We start from the raw sequence: 20,548 nt of genomic DNA, 5'->3' as shown, positions 1-20,548 counted from the left end.
GAGTGTTGCTCATTTCAGTCTGCCTCAGGCCCACACACATACAGTCACACAAATGCAGCACAACCCAAAGAGGAACATGCATGACTGAAAGCAGACATGCGTGTACACCTATACATAATTTCTACATGACAGATGGAGATTTAAACTACAGTGTCGGTGCCCCCACATGTGTAGAAACAAACACAGACACACACACATACACATACACACACACACACACACACACACACACACACACACACACACACACACACACAGCTGAGCTGGTAGACAGAGAAGACTGTCTAAATGTAGTTTGGGTTCCTTTTAATGTTTTAAGAGGTATTATGCCACATTTCTATTTCATACTGTTGGATTTATGGATTGTGTAATGTTTATCAGAGGTGGATTGTGGAAATAAAAGACTACATTCATATTCAGCACATCAGGTAATCAAAGCATACACTGTTAATTATGACTATGCTTCAGATCAAGGAGAAAACACAGACAGTCACTCAGATTAAAGAGCTTCCCACCACAATTTAATGAATGTTCCTCAGTGTGACTAGGCTGCAAGGTTGCTAATCTGTTGATTCAAAGTAGAAATGTTGTTGTCACAAGGTCAACTCGAAAAACCAGCAGGCTCAAACATTCTCGCTGTCTCATCTCCGCTGCCGTCCATCATGTGTAGGAGGAGCAGTGGTCCTTGGAGAGAAATGAGCTGGACCAGAGAGATCACGAAGGGCAAGAAGACACCAGGCAGGGTGGAGGAAAGGTCACCTCCAGCTCCCAGTGAGATGCTATCTGACCCAGGACTCAGCACCTCAGCAGAGGGAGAGGTGGAGACAAAAGAAAAAAATGAGAATGAGGACAGTGGGACATGGACAGAAAAGAACCATCCAGGTGAAGAGATGAGTCTGGCAAAATTGCATTGTGCTGTAGTTGCATATTTTCACTGCTCCGTTCCACTGTCTGATAAAGCTTCACAATGTTTCTCGCATTGTCGTGTAGGTAGATAAGATGGCCTGCCATGAGTTTGAAAATCCACTCAATTTCTTATGAGTAATAAAAATATTTGCCAACTTTTTCTTGATGTTATTTAGGGTAAATTGTGGAAAATAGAACCAGAACATTGTCTGTCCTTCAGACCTTCAGTCAGGAAAATGGCCCTAAATTGCAGCTTTTATCACATTGTATTTCAACGCCTAAGGACAGTGTGGTGTGTAACAGTTATTAGTCATGACCGCCTCTCAGAGTCAAAGAGGAATGAAAAGGCATTTGTGATGCTCCCAGTACTATGATTTTACTGTGATGCTTAGAGAATAGAAAGAGATCATACTGGACATTATTTTCTTGGGAACTAGAGAGTGCCTTATGGTTTCAAACTGATTGCACTGTTGTGATACAAAAGACAGGGTCTTTACAAGAGTTCTCAGTCTCCCTTTAATTGCCAGTGGAGTAGCTTTAGGCTCTACACACATTTGACACCACACATTAGACATTTTCTCTGGATTTCTAGATTTATGAGGGAGATTTTCATTTCACAAATACTGATGGGGCTGTCCTGGGGTTAATGTATATGTGAACCAGAAGAAAATCCCTTTTTGACATTATAATGATAATTAATTATAATAATGAAATAATGCATACGCCTTGAAAATGTCTTCAAATATAAGGGTTTTTGGTTCATTTTGCTGTTTTTTGGCTGTATTTATTGATCACGTGGTTCTATGCCTTCCAGCCCTCAGTTTTTGCCAATTTCTGGTTCTTGCCTGATAGACTTTTCGGTTATCTATAATCATTTGTGGCACAAAGGAGTTACGGGCTTCTTTCACAAACACTTTGCTGTTGTATGATGTGTGTAATGTCAAGACAGGATGAATGCGAAATCATTCAAAGAATTTGATATTTTCCGGAATAAAAGTGTTCAAATTGAGGGATTCAGTTGAAGTACTGAAACGACAAAAAGAATTTTGCAGCTTGAGCATTAAAATTTTCTTGACCTTGGAAATTGTAGTGTGACAAAATAATCCTAACTCCAACTCCAGGGTCCATTTACTTCCTTTTATTCTCTCTATCTGATATAGGCCTGTGCTGAGATGTTGTGCTCTATGAAGAGTTAAGTAACTAAACTGAGCTCAAATGTTCAGTCTTGACCTTTAAGAATCTGCCCTTTATACTTAGATTTTCTTTATCAAGTAACTAAGACAGCTTGTGGCTAAAAGTCTGCTGGAGAATATCATCAAAATGAAGATCTTCTGCCCGAATGAATTCCATTCTCTTATCTGTACCAAGATGAAAATACATTAATGGCAGTTTTTAAGAAAAGTACCACTGCGTTCAAAGGTACTATATGTATATAAGTATTTTAGTTTACAACATTCAAAAATCAACAAAAATTATCAACAGAATATGAAGAAAGTCAAGGACCAAAAGATATATATGGATTGTGTTGCAGAGATATTTACTGGAGTTCACATGCTAAGCAGCTAGGCTCGTCCCTTCCCATCTCATAACACCACTTTGTACCTCAGGAGGCGATAGTGAGTCACTGTAGCATCCAGTCTGGCCTCAGTCCAACAAGAAACAATGAAGAAATACGCTGATCAGAGGATGTATTCCAGCCTCTTGGCTTGTAAACACAACGATGGCTGATTATCTTAGTAAACTATCAAACCACCACCCCCTCTGACAAGAAACCACATTTGGCAGCAAAGAAAAAAAAAGCGATAGAAATAGAAGAAAACAAGGCATAACAATGTTTCTTCTAGCCTGGTAAGCAAGCAGCTGTTAATGCTAACATTGGCTATATAGCAATATCAAAAATTTACATATAGAGCCTTTAATGCAGTTACGGCCTTTCTGTCATGATACCGATGATGACATTGGTAAAACTTCACAATCAGATGTTGAGGTGTTTTTACTCAAGCAGCATGAAGGTGGAGAGGAAGAGCTGTATAAATCTCATAGGTGCTACTCCAATGGAAATCATGTCAAAATGAAGAGTCACTGGAGTCTAGTAAGGCATGTTTAGACATTTGTTTGGCAGTTATAGTGAAAGATATTCTCTTTAAGTAAAGAAGACAGATGTCTTTCGGTGAAGTCAGCAGGAATGGTGTGCCTGCCTCTTGGTATAAAGCTCTGTACGGGTCATAGGTACATTTATTAGTCCTTGATGATGGTTTCTGCGCGAGACAATGAATGATGTTAAGCTGTTAATAAAGCTCAATCAAACATGTTTGCCCTCAAACCTGTTTCTCTTTTTGATGGCTGAGCCAGGTGTAATATTTAGCTCTAATGAGATGTTAGGTAATTAGGTGTTAGGTAAGTTAGGTGAGAGGGAAAAGAGTATATTATTTGATCATTACATGACCATAAAATGTATTCAGTCAGAAGAATAATGCAATATTAATCTACGGTGAAATAGTCTCAAAAGGATAATGAAAATGGTACATGTGATGAAGGCGGAATTTAAGTGTCTCTTTAAGCCCAAGGGCGAGTCAAATGATAAAGGACTCCACATTTTAAGAGAATACCTAACTTTTGAAATGCCTGGAAAGTGTAAAGTGGAGAGCAAGTCTCCACCAGGACTCTACAGAGGGAATCAATACAGACTGTGTCAGTCTGTGTGAGTGTGTGTGTGCATGAGAGAGAGTGTGTACTGTACTGAGCTCATCAGAAAAGTTTGTGTGGTTTACTTGGTGGAAGGGCCAATTGGCAAGTCTACACTGGGCTGCCAGCCAGCTACTGGGCATGAGGTGAGGAGAAGGAATGGCCTCACTCCATCACCAGCTGAGTGTGTGTCTTTGTCCGTGCGTGCGTGCGTGCGTGCGTGCGTGCGTGCGTGCGTGTGTGTATGTGTGTCTAAATAGCGCCAGTCCATCAGAGCAGCCATTCACCGGTGAGTGAGAGCGTCAGGTCTGTTCCGCTCACTCCATCACTTTGTGTGTGTGTGTGTGTGTGTGTGTGTGTGTGTGTGTGTGTGTGTATATATATATGTGTATGTGTGCGCGAGCAATAGAGGAGTCATGGATATTGATGGGTCTGGGTGCTCAGTCTAATCTCTGCAGCAACACAAAGTACGAAGGTATCCACAGGAGAAATAAGATACAGCTCACAGAGGAAAGTGCAGGATTTAATCTTTGTGCTTTTATGCGACCATAAAGATCACCTGAAATTATAACAAACTAGATTAAAAGAGTGAACATTGGGAACATGTCAAATAACCAAACGAGTCTGTGAAATGTAGATGTCGTTAAATTTTGCACCGACTTCACCTACCCACACACGTACAAACACACGAGGTGAAGGTGGAAAAGCAATTACAAGCAGGCAGGTTGATTTTGATTTTAATTGGAGCCCTTGCTGTGAGCTCCACCTGTTATCGTTGACAGCCAACAAACATAAATGTGGAGTTGTCAGTCCTACTAAACTCTTTCACTCAGTTTAATCGAAATTCCTGCAGCCTAATCACCACTTCCTCCTCCTCTTCCAAATTCTTCTCATAAATTGGTTGAGCAGTTTTAGTACGAGGCAGTGATTGGCAGTATTTAGTAAAATGCGATTTATTATGAATATGATTTTTGCAGAAGTAATGACCATGCTGCCTCTTTGAAGAAATGTAACATACTTTTCCTCAGCACCAGTGATCATGAAATCAGATTTCCACACAGATCCAACTTTAGTGTTGTGATTGTTTTGATTTGATTTTTTTCATTTCTCTTCTTTCCATGGTCTCGGAAAGTGTCTGCTTTATTTTATCCTGATTTTTGTAGAAATTGTCTTTTACGCTTGATTTTTCATATGCACTTACAAATTAAAGTATTTGTCAGCACAGTTTCATTTCCTTAAAGCTCCTGATTCACACAGGTTTGGGGTGCCTCTGGGGTTTTAACATGACACTCCTTTGACATTGTCTTGGAGATTTTTTTCCCCACATCCACTGGAAACACTTCTGTTGTATAGTGAGGATTTGCAGCTCATTCATGTATTTGGGTTTGTGGTATTTGCAGCACTTGTGATGTGAAACTGATGAAGATGTTTCCTGGATTTGTTGGTGTTTTGTCTGTTTGCATGTGTTTTCCTAAGTTGCAGTGCCATGAGCTCTCAGGGCCACCGTACTTTTTATATTTACAGTGTGTAAATACAGTGCATCCAGGAGAGGCTATAAACTACAACACTTTTGCCTTCCAATATAGAATAACCTGGCTCTTATTTTCAGATATGAAAATAGAATCTAACTCTAGGCAAGAAAGATAATATAAAAAGTATATTTCTAACTTCTTTATTGCTAATGTTGAGGATTTAACTGCAACTCTCTTAATAACACACCCTGATTTTCATACTGACCAACCGAGGCACGATTTTTTGATTTATTCTTAACAGTTCCTTAGCAACCTAATAGCGCTTGCTTTTAACCTATTATTGTGTACGTGCCTGCCGATAAAAATATCCTTGCATTTAATTGCGTTTCTCCCCAGTTAAAGACTAGTCTGCCTGCTGCATTTTATGTGCATATTTACATATATGATCAATTTAATCATTAATCTCGCCTCCTTCATCCCTGTCATTATCACCTCTCCCTCCAAACCCAACACCTCTTTAACTGATGATGGATAATAATGACAGAGCTAGAGGTCCTTATCATTAATGTAAGCTCTACAGCACATGAATACACACACACGCACACATACATCTCAGATAGCCAGAACTAAAATAAAATCAAAACAAAACACATAAACACGGTCACACGCTTGAATATGCTGCAGCACATTGCGACCACCTCCCTTCCTCTTCTTCATCTACAATTCAAAGTAGGTCCAGCGTGCAAATGATGTGTGCCCAAAAGTTCCCAATTAATTTTATTCAGTGTGTGTAAATTATGGGGCCACTGCACAACTGTTCTGTGTTGAAAGAGTGGAGTTAAATTGCTAGGAAGTGGGCTGATGATGCTAGCCGCTGCTGCATGCCCCTGAGCCTGTGGCAGTGTTAGCATTTCAAATTGAGTTACACACTAAGCAAGCAAAGGAGTGCGTGAGTGCTAACTCATCTGTTTACAGCAGGGCATGCCTTGTTTGTTCTCTTTATGAGCGTGTTTTGGGTATAGATTTGTGTGTGTATCTGCTTGTGATTCTTTGTCTTTATATGAAATCGAATTACATTCCTCTGTGTCTGTGTGTTTGAGAAGTTATCTTGTGTGCACTTGTATTTTTCTCCTGTCCCCTTTCCCAGGAGTTTGTCTATGTGGCTAAACACTCATCATGTAAATCAGTGAGCTATTAGGAGCTGGCTCCTCTTCCTCCGCTTTCTTATGAAGATGAATAAGAACCAGGCCAGTGATAAAGGAGAGAGGAGAGGAAATGAAATGAACTCTGTGATTAAAGTGCACTGCTATATGGGCCTTTTGGTGCAGTATACTTATCGTGTGTGTGTGTGTGTGTATGTGTGTGTGTGTGTGTGTGTGTGTGTGTGTGTTCACCTAATTTGCATGACTTTCAGCTTTAGTTTATTTTAATTTAGTAGTCTTGGCTAGTTTTTAAGGTGACATTCAAGCTGTGGAAATCTCATCGCACATGTACACAAACGTTGTGCACATTCTTACAATATGAGCATGAATCTTCATGATCATATATGTGTCTGTATATCAAACACAAGTTCATATAATTTGCAGTCCCATTAAATTGCAATTCCACAGCATGAGTTCCAACACATATTGCCTCCAGAGAATTATGTTCATTCATTGGTGATTCTAACTCATAATTGAGGTTATTGTTACTGCAAATATACAGTATTTTATATTTGCATATGCATGTATATGTGCATGCATGTTCCACACATTAACTGGCCTGAAGCGCCCAGGCTTGTAATATTGCCTTATCTGTTTGAATGGTGCATAAATCACTCTTCATATATTCTCCTCTTAAGATAGCTTCATTTGTATGTATGAGTTTGGTGGCAGGTGAATTAGTTTGAGTCTGCATGCACATTGCAGCTCAGGCTGCCTGATTGCAGCATAATTACCATAAATCAAATTTACATTTGTCATGTAATTTAGTTCTCATCTTGGTATTGCCTGGTTAATTTTAGCGTCCACCGCAAATAAGATTTATTGTCATACAGATTAATAACTGGAACACGCGCACACACACACAAACACACATATGTGGCTCCCACGCATGTCTCAAGGGAGCTATCATAATAACGCAACTGTGTGTGTGAACATTTGACACTTCAGATACAGTATTTCATCCCTCAGCTTTCACTCTTGCAGCCACACACTCCTTCGCTTGTTCTCTGCAGTGTGATCACCAGCCAGCTCACTGAGAGCGGGCGTTCTGACTCAGACACTTTGATGGTTGGGATCCACTGCAAGAACTCATCCATGGCACAGATGTCACAACTCAACCTCCAGCCTGAAAGTGTTCAAACATGTGGTCAGGATCATACAACTTTGAATTATTACCATAGAATCCAGAGACTGTATTGCCTATAATGCATTATGTACCGTACATTCAAGGGACATGGATATGGACCTGTATGCATCTTAATCCTCTTGTGCTTCACACTGATCATTTGAAGTCCAGAGTCTGTGGGTTTAACACGCACCTGAAAGAAGGATAAAGAGAACACTGTTGCACCTGGAGTGAAACTAACATCAGAAGTGGAGCCAAAAATAAAGCCAGTGGGAGCCAGGTGGACAAATCCACGAATAAACATCATCTTTAAATAACTGCAGCCTTTGACAAATAAATATGACAACAAATTAAATAACGGCATTAAACACTTTCTGATCATTTCTTTTTCCAAATTTTTGCTTTGTTTGAGTTATTCTAGGTATCTAAAGAGCACAGACAGCAAGTGTTGTGGGCAGTGCGGCCTGTCGGTGATGGAAAACAAACATTTCATGTTGTTTTTGTAGTGCAGAGACCAGTGATCAAACTGTTAGAGCTAAAGTTAGGTATTTCTCCAACCAAAACTTGTATTAACAAATCAGTCACAAACGTCCCTCACAAGTTTGCACAACTCACATTTTTGAACTCATTTGGCTTCTGTCTAAGAACACAAGAAATGTCTGTGTTGTGATGGAAGAAAATAAAGATATATTTAGACAACAATGATACCAATAATGTACAATTTGAGTTGTTGCCAATCAGCTCAGAAGGAGAGGCTCTTGTTCAGGAATATTATATAAGAATAAATCTCTATCAGCCAGTACAGTCACTCACTGCACATAAAGTTAACACTGGCCATTAAGATTTTAAATGAGAATTAGACAATGACAAAGTGTAATATATGAGGACACGTTTGTATAGAGCCATTTCCTCCTTTGGTCCATTGAGCAACCAAGTCAAACTTGACATTTTCAGCTGTACTTAAGACTGCATACTGTAAAATATGTGCTGGTTTTATTCCAAAATCTCAAAGTGCCATTTTAACTCTTTCATCATTGGTGTGCGATATATTAAACCCAAAGCTGCTTTTGTGGTTTTTAATGTTTTTAATTGCCTTCCGAAAATTAGCTGAACTAATCACATAAACAAAGTACCTGTTAATAAAGCAGGCAATAAGACAATTTACTAGCATGTATCGATGGGAAAAGTTCAGCTACAGATGCAAACTGACTACTCAATGTTCAGCTGTGAAATTATACATTTAGACAATACACAACTCATTTGAATACATCTGTTGGGGAAAGGCTGGTAACCCAAAGGAGCTGAATCCTAATCCTCAATCTTTCAGTGGAAATGTTGAGTACACTGCAGAAGTACTGGCAACCGGCCATGAGATGCTGTGGCCGTTTCTTAAACTTCATCTCTCCAAATATGAAATAATATTTCCAGCCTCAGAATGCATGACCTGCAAATTTCCTGTTCTTATTATTTGAACTTTTTTCACAGTGGCTGCCCCTGTGGCAATGCTGACTACAGTGGCCCTGCAGGTGCAAAACACAACCACGTTTGACAAATGTTTTTCAAAATTTTTCTATTGTGTTTCATCCAATGTTCTTGTGTTATGACACCATACCACTTCATTAATAACCCAGGGTTTGAATACAAGTACTTTGATTAATTAATGAAAACATGAAATTGCATCTTTTTCTTAATTTGTGGATTTATTTGAACTTTTTTTCAGTGAACCTGTCTGTCTCGCTTATCTGATTCCTGCCCGTCTTTCTATCTGCTATACTTTTGTGTTTCTTATAGGGGATTCAACAGAAGGATGTTGGCTGAATGAGTTTTTAATTGCATGATGATTACTGCTGCACTTGTAAAGATGGAAATAACCAGACACTGTATTTTTTTTATGAGAGAGGGAGGGAGAGAAGGAAATTATGAGAGAAGGTAAATTTTTACCATGTCACAGGCTATTCAATCCATTCTAGCATGTTATGTAGAGGAACCACTGCATAATGAATGACCATCATTCACATAAGGCTTATGTGCTGTGTCATAGTTCCCTTGAGAGGAGGAGTGTGTGTGTGTGTGTGTGAGTGAGTGAGAGAGAGAGAGAGTGTTTCCATTCATACACCATGTTTAATATCATAAATTTGAGCTGGACAGTGTTTAAAAGACAAGAAACCAAAACACAAGATTTAGATGAAAACCATCCATCAGCTCAAGATAAAACTATGTCCAAGGAAGCATGACTTGGGTTTTTTCTGAGCACACTTGTGTATCTGCATGTGTGTATGTACATGGATGGAATCCGTGCTGGAGGACCATTTAACTTAGAGCAGGAAGATGCATGCAATCAGAATGCTAAGCAGCAGTTTTAAACAGTCTTAATATTGAGAAGGTGTAGGGCAATAAATTCAGTTTGACACTGTGCGCTGCTTCCCTGGGCTACGGCTGCTGCTGATCAGCAGGTACACACACTTTGGTTGTAAATACCGATGCCCTCACTAGTCAAAACAGGTTTCTTTTCCACTTTATCTACCCTAGTCTAGCCAACTGTGGAGGAGGGAGGGGAGAGGAAAGAGGAAGCTGAAGGGAAGTGAGGTGAGGACAGATGTAGACTGAGAAAAAAGGACTCAGGGAAATGGAAAAAATAAATGGAAGGAAACAAGTAAAGGAATAGCTGATGAGAGAGGAAACAAGAGGGCAAAGATGAGAAGAACAGAGAAAAGATGAAAAGAAGAGAGGGCAAAATCGGTAGATGAAGGAAGGATGAGGACGAGAGGTGACTGGCGGATGGAAATGGAGAGGTAAAGGAGATGTGAAGGTGTACAGGTTAGACTGAGAGGGGCAAAAGAGAAAATGTAGATAAACAACAGGAAAGATAAAGGGAGTGAGGTGAGGAGAGGATAAAAAGAGAGGCATCAAGATGAACAGAGAGCAGAGTATATGAACAGAAGAGTAAGGGCGAGGAGGAGAAATGCCTTGCCTCATGTCTTTGTCCACCATGTCCACAAGTTCATTAGCAAGCATCGGCTTATATGACACACCAGGTGTCATGTGATGTTCCGTCCTGAAGAAGGAGACATGAATATATGCATGTGTGTGTTACCCTCTCATCTTGTCATATATTATCTCATATTTCATGTTTAATATCATCTACATAAAATAATGACCTCTACACCAGTCTACCTTATCCATTCCTCATGTGGTATTTTCACCAAGTTTTCCTCTTTAAACCTTCCTCAAGTCCACATTTTCAAACATCTTTTCAATTGGTGCGATTGACAAATTGACCCTAACAGTTGGAGATGATCAAAAATATAAAAGATTCAAAGTTACAAAAAGTTGACAGTTAGACAGACTGGAAGCTATAGCGTTTGATGTTGATGTCAGATCACTGATACATCTATGTAATATTAATCCTGGCAACTCTCAGAATGTAAAGTTAAGGAGTAGTGTGCATGTACCGAAGCTCTGGTATCCACATTCTTAGCACACACACATAGGATCACACTCAAACATCCAGCATTAAAGGTCCCGTGCCATCTATAGGCAGTTCGGAAGGGAGAATGTGGCATTAATATTCATATATTATTACTATTCTGGTACCATAGCTAGCTATTGCACAGTTCTCCTTAAGGCCACAGTGGGCTCTTCAAAGAAAATGGATTTGTGAGTACTTTAACATATATTATAAAACCCCGCATTAAAAAAGCCTGCTATGTATATGTGCGTGTGCTCTTGCATAGTCCACATTGTCTTTTCTGAATGCTACGAACCCTTTGACTGAGCCGCTGTTGTGTGGAAATCTATAATGGCACATTCGAAACTGAAGAAATGCTCCGACAAATACATACACAAGCCCTGGAACTGCTGCAGGCTGGTGGCTTAACTCCTTTCATTTGCTATAGGCTCTCCTTACACACCCGCTCACTTCTGTGTTGGCTCAGAACGTGCAGTGACAGTTTGGCCCCGTGGTCACATCCCCATGGCTGATATCCCCTAATAATCTCCCTCCCTTTTCCATTCAACTGCTAACTGGAAGCACATGTGTGTCATGAAAGTATTATACGCTTTGTGTGAGTGAGTGTGTGTATGTGTGTGTGTGTGTGTGTGTGTGTGTGTGTGTAGAGATAAAGATAAGAGGAGAAAGCATGTTGTGTGACAGAACATAAGACAAATCACAAATACGCAGTATTCACAGATTTTTAGCTGGGATTTAAATATTTTATGTGACTGAAATACTGAAGCCCTCCATCTGCCTGCAGCGTATATCTTCTCCAACCTCTCCTCACCTCCTGTTCCAGGTTTTTTAAATTCTGGACAAGCCTTCAGATGTTTCTCTTTATATATATCTCACTTTCTTTCTCTCTTATCGCCTTCGTCCTGTACCCATATCCTGTCTATCATTGCTGCCTTCCTCAGCTTAACTCATCTCCCTCTTTACTGTGTCCCGCTCTTTCTCTCTCATCTTCCGCCCATCCTTTCAAGCTACTCTCCGGCCACCGCTTGTTTCATTCGCCCTCTCTGTTTCCCCCAAACCCACCATACACCCCAGCAGAGTCTGTCCTTCCCTCTTCTTCTCTCCCCCCTGTCCGTGCATCTGTAGCCCTCTTTCTCTCTCACACACACACATCTTCTTTCTCTCTCTGTCTCTCTCCGTCGCTCCCTCTCTCGCTGTCTGTTCTTCCATGAAATTAAAGCGCTCTAAGCTGCTGTTTAATCAGAGCCTGTTTGGGAAAGTGCTGTGATGACAGAAACTGCCCATCCTACGTGTCTATGTATGCATGCATGTACTGTATGTGTGTGTGTGTATGTGTGTGTGTGTGTGTTTGTGATCAGAATTTTCTATGATAGAGAGAAAAGGCATAAAGATGCATATTCCATAATTTATCCATGTTTTTGCCAATGTGTATGTGTGGTGAAAGATATGTGTTTAGATGGCCATTAATCCATAAATAATCAGTAGGCTATTAGCAGGTGGTGTGGCCTGATACTGGGATGATTAACTAAAGATCAGGATTGTTTACTGTTTGTGGCTGGATAAATGAACACAGATCAACAAAGCTAATTAAATACCATTTTTAACCACAAAACACTAGTTAATGCCTCAGTGTTTACCATGGCGGAGGTGGGAAAGGGAAGGCATGAGGCCTGTGAGCCGGTGAAAGAGAAGATTTCACTGACTGCAATGCATTCTCCATCCACAAGTCTTTCCATAACAAGTGTGATTTTGTTTAAAGGAACTGTTTAACATAGTTAGATGAGAGGATTGATACCACTCTCATGTCTGCGTGCTTAGTGTGAAGCTGGAGCCAGGAGGCGCTAGCTTAGCATAGAGACTTGAAGCAGGGGGAAACTGTTAGTCTGGGCATCTAGAGTTTAAAAAATCTCCTGAAGAGAAGCTTTAAAGCTTACCAGTTAACGTATCTCCTTTGTGTAATCCATACAAAAATGTGAATGTGAAAATGAGTTTGCAAGTTTACCAAAAGTTACCTGCTGCAACTATTTCTAGACAAACAACAGGCAGAGGATGGACAAGCTTTGTGATACCCCCTGTTTCCAGTCTTTATGCTAAGCTAATTGCCTTTTGGCTCTAGCTATATAGGATCCTTGACCCACAGTGGTATCAGCCTGCACATTTAACTCTTGTCAAAGCGAAGAAACATATTTCCTAAAAATGTCAAACTAGTCTTTTAACAGGAGCTGCTAATGCTAACTTAGGTTTTCTGGTTAGTTGTTGTGCTGTAAGTTCAGTTTTAGAAATGAACTGTTTACTTGGTGCAGGAAAGGGTATTTTCCCATTTTTTTGTAGCTTTCCATCTATGGCATATACTGTAGTATATTTGAGATCCTCCATTTACAAAACCATCACACATTCAAGCTCTTGTCAGAGTTACAAAAACACACAAGTAAATAGTGCAAACTGCTATCCACACAAACACAAACTGACATACAAACAGCCATATCAGACAGGCTTTAGTCGCGTGTACATAGAGCTCTCAGTCTCACACTCTGAAGTTGCAGACAGTTATTATACACACACAGTCATGGAGGCATAGTAGGAACAAACATGATTGATTTGTGTGATTTAAAAAAATTCCAGACACGTTTACCACACAGCTGCACTTTAGGTTTGTAAATGTGAAATTTATAAATATGTTTGTGACAATTGAGCAGGAAACAAATGACATGTCATTTGTGATTTATGGTGCAAATCACAATGCCAGAAGTGTCTGAGCATTTCCGGAGCACAGTGACCACTCTCCTCCCCAACATGTAAGTAGAAAATCTAAATGATGAGCAGACATTCTTCAGGCCATAGCTCTCGCCATGCTTCTGCAATCAACCCAGGACATGTTCCACATATAACCCCTAGATGGCAGTAGAGGTACAGCGCACCAACGGACTACTGTGATTGTGTGTGTGTGTGTGTGTGTGTATGTGTGCATATGTGCAGGTGTTTGCGTGTGCCTGCAAAAATCTGTTTATGTTTGTGTGAGAGGGAGAGAGAGGGTGTGCAAGAGTGATCAAGCGGAAAAAAAAAAATTCCAGCAGTGAAAGATATTGAAGTTTTATTTTACCTGTTCTCCCACGCACATTGTTTTACAGACATTGGAGGGAAAATTGTGTATTCTAAATCTTGTTCATGCCACCATTTGTCTCAATAATCCATGGCAGAACAATAGGCTGATGTGATCAAACAGTATCATCTTGTTCCCTGGTTATTAAACGTCATGTCTGACCCAGATTCCTGTGCAGCAGTTACTGTCACACTGACTACCTTTCCTAGAGTTGAATGTAATAGAATAGGGTAAAATAAAAAAAGGAATGACACATAATTTTATTCCGACGCAGGATTAACAAGGCAGTCAGTGTTGCTGTCAAACCTTCCTCTCGAGCTAAAATTAGCAATTCATCATTGTCCAATGGTGGTTTGCTGTTGTCGGTGTCCTCCTGGTGTGCAATATACTCATTCTCTACTCCGCGTCTCCCTGTCCGTGTGTCTTTTATTCTATCGGGTGAACATCAGAGTCATCAGTAGCGTCACTGCCTGCCATCAACCTCTCTTGAGCCCCACTATAACTGTCAGACACTTATCTGAGCTTTGACAGATGTGCGTGATCTCAATGTATGTACTTTGTGTGTGTGTGTGTCTGAGAATGTCTGGGAGTGTGACACAAAGCCATCAGCTTAAGCTACTCCACATGATGAAGAGCCACTCACGTGTGTTCCTCAGTGCTCCTCGCCCTCTTCCACCTTCATCTCTCACGCTCATCCATCTTTCCCTCCCCTCCTCGATACTCAACCTCTCAATTTCTCACTTGGCCTTTGTGTCCAGCCCTCTGGCCCCTCTCCCCCTTCACCACAGCTCTCATTACCTCTCCGTCTCTTTCTCTGTGACATCCAGTGACTGGAGCCATCAGTTCCTGACACTGTCATATCCTCCTCACTCTGTCGCTCTCGTCTTTCTTTCCCTCGTGCTGCAACTCTCGTCATCGCTTGCTCTCTCACTCCACTTTTGTTCTTCCTCTGTGATTTCCTATCTTCCTTTCAATCAATATAGTTACCTCCTCACTCTGTTGGTCAGTCTCTCTGTTTTTCCTTCCATCTCTGCTGCTGGATTATGCTTTGTTTTATTCCTTCCCCTGTCACTCATATATCCAATGTCAGTCCTATTTATGGCTTCTAGATATGCAGTGCATTAGTTACTCTATAACAAATGTCATATATTGTACCAAATTCTTATTTCTGAAAGTCAGCATCCACCTCTTTCTCAATATTCTCCTCTAACGTCTTTTTTATTTCTTTATGGCTCGTTTTTTATTGAGTTCAATTGGTTTCTCTTGTTTCTTATTTTCTTCTATTCAAAGGCAGAAAATGCACACACAATGACTTACACATGCACACCACACACATACAGTATATCAGCCTATACAGGCCAGCTAATCACACACCCTGTGTCAGCAGGAAGTCAGAGGGGAATCATTAAGAGAGACAGTATTCTGTCTGTCTTCATGATTTCAAGGACCTGGAAAAGTATTCCTGCCAATGATCTCATCGCACTGTGGCCTATAGTGAAGGCACTGATCCTTATCCTCTGCTCTTGCCTCTTGACCTCCTCATCATTTAGCTCACACATTTTAAACTGGCACTGAATAGCTCTCTTCACAGTCATGGCCTGAGAGGGAGTTTTCAGTGATGAAACCTCAGTGAGAAGGAATCTCATTATTTTCAGAGGATGGGACCTGCTATTGAATGTTCCACAAGTGACAGTAAATTAAGGTTGCAGCCCTTGAAACATCCACAGTTGGAAATAAAGAATATCTTGGATTTTAATGAAGGGTCATTGTGATGGCAGTGGGCATTTAGTGCAGAACAACAATACCAGACAGAGAGTTTTACCAGAAAACAGATGCTCCAGTCTCTGTTTTTAATTGGCTAAATCATATTAAAGGTGGTGCACAATTTCAAAATGAACAATTGCATTTGCCGATAGTAGTCTGACTGTAGTTTTGAATTTTGAATTGTATAGCCTCATTAAAGAATACATTTCAAATTTAATAAAAATCATCTCATCTCATCTCATCTCATCTCATCTCATCTCATCTCAGCACTACTGATTTCCTAGCTAGAGCTTCATATCCTTCCATCATAAACATGATAACCAAGCACCAGGGTGCTTCTCAGGGCTGTACTTGATTCATTTTATTCCTCTCTTGCCTTGAATTTGGGACAACTTACACATTTATTCATATTAGTATGTTGACTTCTTCCCAAAGTGCAATTCACCAAAACATCTGAAAACACCTCTGTAGGTTCTGAGATTTCTGTCATCCCTCAGACAACCCCATCTCTTTCCAGAATCATTGTCTCTATTACTCTGGATAATCCACACACCTCTTCTGTCAGCGGTTTTCTTCTATGTCTTCTTTTCTTTTGTTTTTAATGTAATTCTACAATGCTGATCACACCACAAATTAAATTAAATTCCACAGGCATTTTTCACAGCACACATTTTGACTTGTCATTGCAGTAATAGCGCATGTGGGACTTTTAACAATGTCTGTTAATGATGGCTCTGTTCCATTCAAGTGTCACAGTAAGTGAGAGTGTATGTGGTCCACTTGGACCCTGGAACTTAACATGATTCTAAATGATTTCTCTATCATTCATTTTCAGTGTGGGGCGAAACAGGAGCGCAGCGATTTGCACTGTTGCCTGCCAGTCAAAGTAAGAAGGTTCCTGGATCATGGGCCAGCTATTCTTCCCGTCTTTGTTACTTGCTCTCATTTTCCCCCCAACAGTCCAAAGACATGCAGATCAGGTGAACTGGAAGATTAAAATAGCCTGTATGAATGCATTTGCCTGGTGTTAATCCTATGATGGACAGGTGACCTGCTTCCCCACCATTTGTGCATGCAGGGATTGTCTCCAGCCCCCTGTGACTCTGAATAGGAATAAGTAGGTGTAGGAGATGGATGTATGAAAGCTCCCAACCACCTTTTTCAAGGTTGTTTAACAATTTCTCCATTATTTCGTCAATATACTCCCAGGATTATCTACAACTCCCCTGTGCATACCAGGAGTAACAAAAAATGGTGTTGATTCAGGCTTGCTGATGACTTTCCCCCTCCTTTCTTCCTCTCGGCCTGTTGCTGCCACTCTGTCATCGCTAAAAGGTTTCCAACCATTGCCAAACAGTCAATATATCCAGCATGCCGCCACCGAGGAAGGTTTAACCCAGCAGATGACATTCAGTACAGCGCCATAATCATTGCCTCCTAATGAATTAAATAGCCCTGACATTTCACAGCGCAACGCTTGTCCTTTTCCCGCAACTGCTCTGCTGTTGTACCCCTCCTTTCATGCATGCTGTCGCTCTCTTGTTCTTGTTCTTCCTATTGCTTTGCTTTTCCATGTGCCTTCTGGCCTCTTGCTATGCCCCCCCCCCCATCATTTCTATATCCCTCGCTCCCCTTCTTACTCCTCTCTCTTCTTCTCACTCGTCCACTCATCGGCATGCTGCTGCACGCCCTGCTGTCTATGCAGGCAGAGCTGAGAGGGAGAGAGAGGGAGAGAGAGGGCGAGAGTCACTGTTTAGCAGCAGAGACAGAATCCAGCTGGAGGGTCATGACCCTAAATGACCGTCCACGCTCACACACACACACAGGCACGCTCAATAAGTCATACACCCACACTTCCCTGATGGCAGGAGCAATAGGTCATATGCCAACGATGTAGGAAGACAGAGGGAGAAAGAGACAGAAAAAAGGAGAGGAGAGAGACAGAGAGAAAGAGAGTGTGAAAGCAGGATTTAGGAATGAGGTGGAGGTGTGTTCAGTGCTTGCTGAGCTATAATCGTCCTGTGGTTTGGTAGGGAGGATGGCAAGGACTTTTGCAATAGCCTAATACCAGTGAGTTTCTTTTGTCCTGGAATACAGATTAGAGCTGGATGGATGACTGCCGAGCTGCACGTTATGGGACAGGCAGACACACGTGCACAAACACACTCTAGCTTTTAGTTTCCTTTCTTAGGCATATACATAGGCATATGCAAGACCACAACAAAGAAATATCATAATGATAATCAATAATGTACCTATTATGAACTTTAAACTATTGCTCACTTGTTAGAGAATAATCAGTATTTACTATATTAAAAAGATTTTTGTAAATATCTAAAGCACCAATCAACAGTGTTGTGTTTGATTCAGTTCCCATGGGTGTCTCGGTGGTATAGACATTTGTAGTGATTTAAATAAACTTATTTCTATATTTAGGGGTGATTAATTTTAAACTCAAACGTTTGTTTCTTAAAATGTGTGTTAAAACTGCATAAAGATCAATAAAGTGTCATGCAAAACACTACACAGAATTGATCCTGTGAAAGATTGCTCAAATAGATATGGATAGCTGTTGTGATTTCTGTGAGCTGGCCAAGGAAACCCCATTAATTCTTTCACTGTGCTTACGCTGGAATATTTTATAGTCTGATACGGACACTTGGTATGTGCTGAAGCTGAACTCTTTTGATAATTTTTTTAATGTTACAGCAATAGCCTAATATATGTAAAAAATAAACATTTAAACAGAACTTTTAAGCTTGTCAATGATAAGACTGTATTCTAATGACCCTTGCAATCTAAATAGTAGCCTACATTTTGTTGTTGTTTTCTTCCCTATCCCTCTTTGATTGTCAGAGAACTGAGATTTCCCTTTGCTCACACTGTACTTTTATGTAATAAATAGATACATGGTGGCTCAGTTTTCCTGTAAACAAACAAACTAACATAAGTACTCTTGTAAGCACAGATACACACTATATCCCTCACTTTGGTCTTATCAAATTCATTCCAGCACATTTATCTTATGGGGCTAATGAGAAATTATTTTGCTTCTGATCTCTAATACTTGTCAACATGAAAGATCTAAACAACATCATCTTGGATGACTTAAGACTACTCTAAAGTCTGTTGAAAAAAATAACGAGGGTTCAAAGCTCTAATCAAGAGCTATGAAAAATTTATCTTGATGCTGTGAGGATTTTAATTAGAAGGGAATTCCCGCTGCCCATGATTACTGAGGCAATAGGGGACTTTTTCTTTTTGAATCCGATGTTTATTCCCTGAACAAACAAAGGCATACTTTTATAATTTTGTTGAAGTTGAAGATTACTCAAGAAATTCAGGCAGGGAAACGTTCATAACAACAATCTCAAACTGTATCCGGTAAACTCGCCAGCTGCAGGGCTATCGCGAGAGAGGCGTTGTCATAGTAACGATAGCCCAACACAAACGCCCTGAGCTCAGAGACTGAAGCATGCTGTCGGCGAAAAACCTCATATAGCAGGCGTGAATTATTAAAGTATTCCCTTTAAGTGAAAGAACATAAAACAGGCTGAATTGAAAAGTGAAAGATTGATTGTCCTGCCACGGGCTGGTAAACCAAGGACAGTAACGGAGAGTTTAAGGTCAGTTAAATATTCTCAACTGTGTGTAAATTGAAGTTAAAGAGCTGTTACGTTTGTTGGCTTCACTACTACCTCTCAATAATTACCGTGTCACATTTACTGTTCAATTCCTGAAAGCTTTTAGGTGAGTTACTGGTTCATTTAGCTTAAGTCAAATGAGTCTTTACATTGACTCCTTCCTGGTAAATGCTAAGGTAGAAAAATGGCTGCTTGCATTAACGTTAGTGTTGGCTAACGTTAGCTCGATATTGTTTTCATGAGGGGGTAGCCACATTTAGTCAAACAAGTCCACATTTTACCATTTGGCACATTTATTCTAGTTATTTGCAAATATTTACATTAGTTTTAATGGACTAGAGATTTAAAACGATGCATTTTTTTTGCTTTAAAAAAAAGTCTTGGTTTGGACATAGACAACGGAACAACAGTAAAGTAGGAACACAATTATGTATTTTCACCCATTATTGCCAAAAAACTACGGATTTCCACTGTGGTCACCAGGAGTTTTGTTTACTCACCTGAAGTCACCCTGTTGAAGCTGTAGCTTTGAAAAGCTTCTACTGTCATACAACTAAAAGCTTTAGGATGCCATAGTTTATCTGTCATCTGAATGTCTACAATACAATTTTTTTTTCAGGTCATGGCAGGAAAATCACAGGTGTGACTAATAATAATCATAATAATCAAGGCTGCGCCCTGTTCAGTTTTTCCCTGGTGTAATACATAGGTCTAATGCTTTAGTGGTAAAGCTGCAATAGGAACTTAAATGTTCTTACTTACAATTGTGATATTCCTGTTTTCCTGTTGTTACAAATCATACAAGGTCCCCTGTGAAAACAGGTTTTAGATTTTAGTTAGCTATATTGTGCTGTTGGTGGGCAATCTGTTGGGCAAAAGGTTCATATAGATTTTCTTCAGCATATGGAATGTCAGGTTCTTTGTTAAGAGGTTACCCATCTTGAGTGAAACAGAACAGTAGCTAATCACCCCCACCTAATGTCACTATCAGCTGTCTTGCTATTGTAACAATATATTATATCTGCCTTGCTTGCTAATTTCCGTAATTGGCTTTTACTGCTTTAAAGAGTTGCCAGAAATTTGTCAAACGCATAAGTCTGCCAGATACAATTTAAACACACAGGACTGCTTGTTTTAACTGCCTCTTTTACATTTGAGTAAATCTGTCCCAGCTATTTTG

At 40.2% G+C, this 20,548-nt stretch overlaps 1 protein-coding gene across 1 annotated transcript in view; it reads left to right on the top strand.

Annotated features, from left to right (window-relative positions):
- LOC111652645 (cilia- and flagella-associated protein 337) overlaps window positions 1-3,217 on the top strand; it is a 28,302-nt gene extending 25,085 nt beyond the window's left edge. The window contains exon 17 of the mRNA XM_023402978.2: window positions 671-3,217. Coding sequence (XP_023258746.1) covers window positions 671-775 — 105 coding nt within the window. The 3' untranslated portion in view covers window positions 776-3,217. The remainder of the gene's footprint in view (window positions 1-670) is intronic.
- The last annotated feature ends 17,331 nt before the right edge of the window (window positions 3,218-20,548 follow it).

The sequence above is a fragment of the Seriola lalandi genome, unplaced genomic scaffold (genome assembly GCF_002814215.2).
Source record: "Seriola lalandi dorsalis isolate HSWRI2012SDOR001 ecotype SW California unplaced genomic scaffold, Sedor1 jcf7180002054048, whole genome shotgun sequence".
NCBI classification, from domain to species: Eukaryota; Metazoa; Chordata; class Actinopteri; order Carangiformes; family Carangidae; genus Seriola; species Seriola lalandi.
This window is presented reverse-complemented; position numbering and strand designations above follow the sequence as displayed.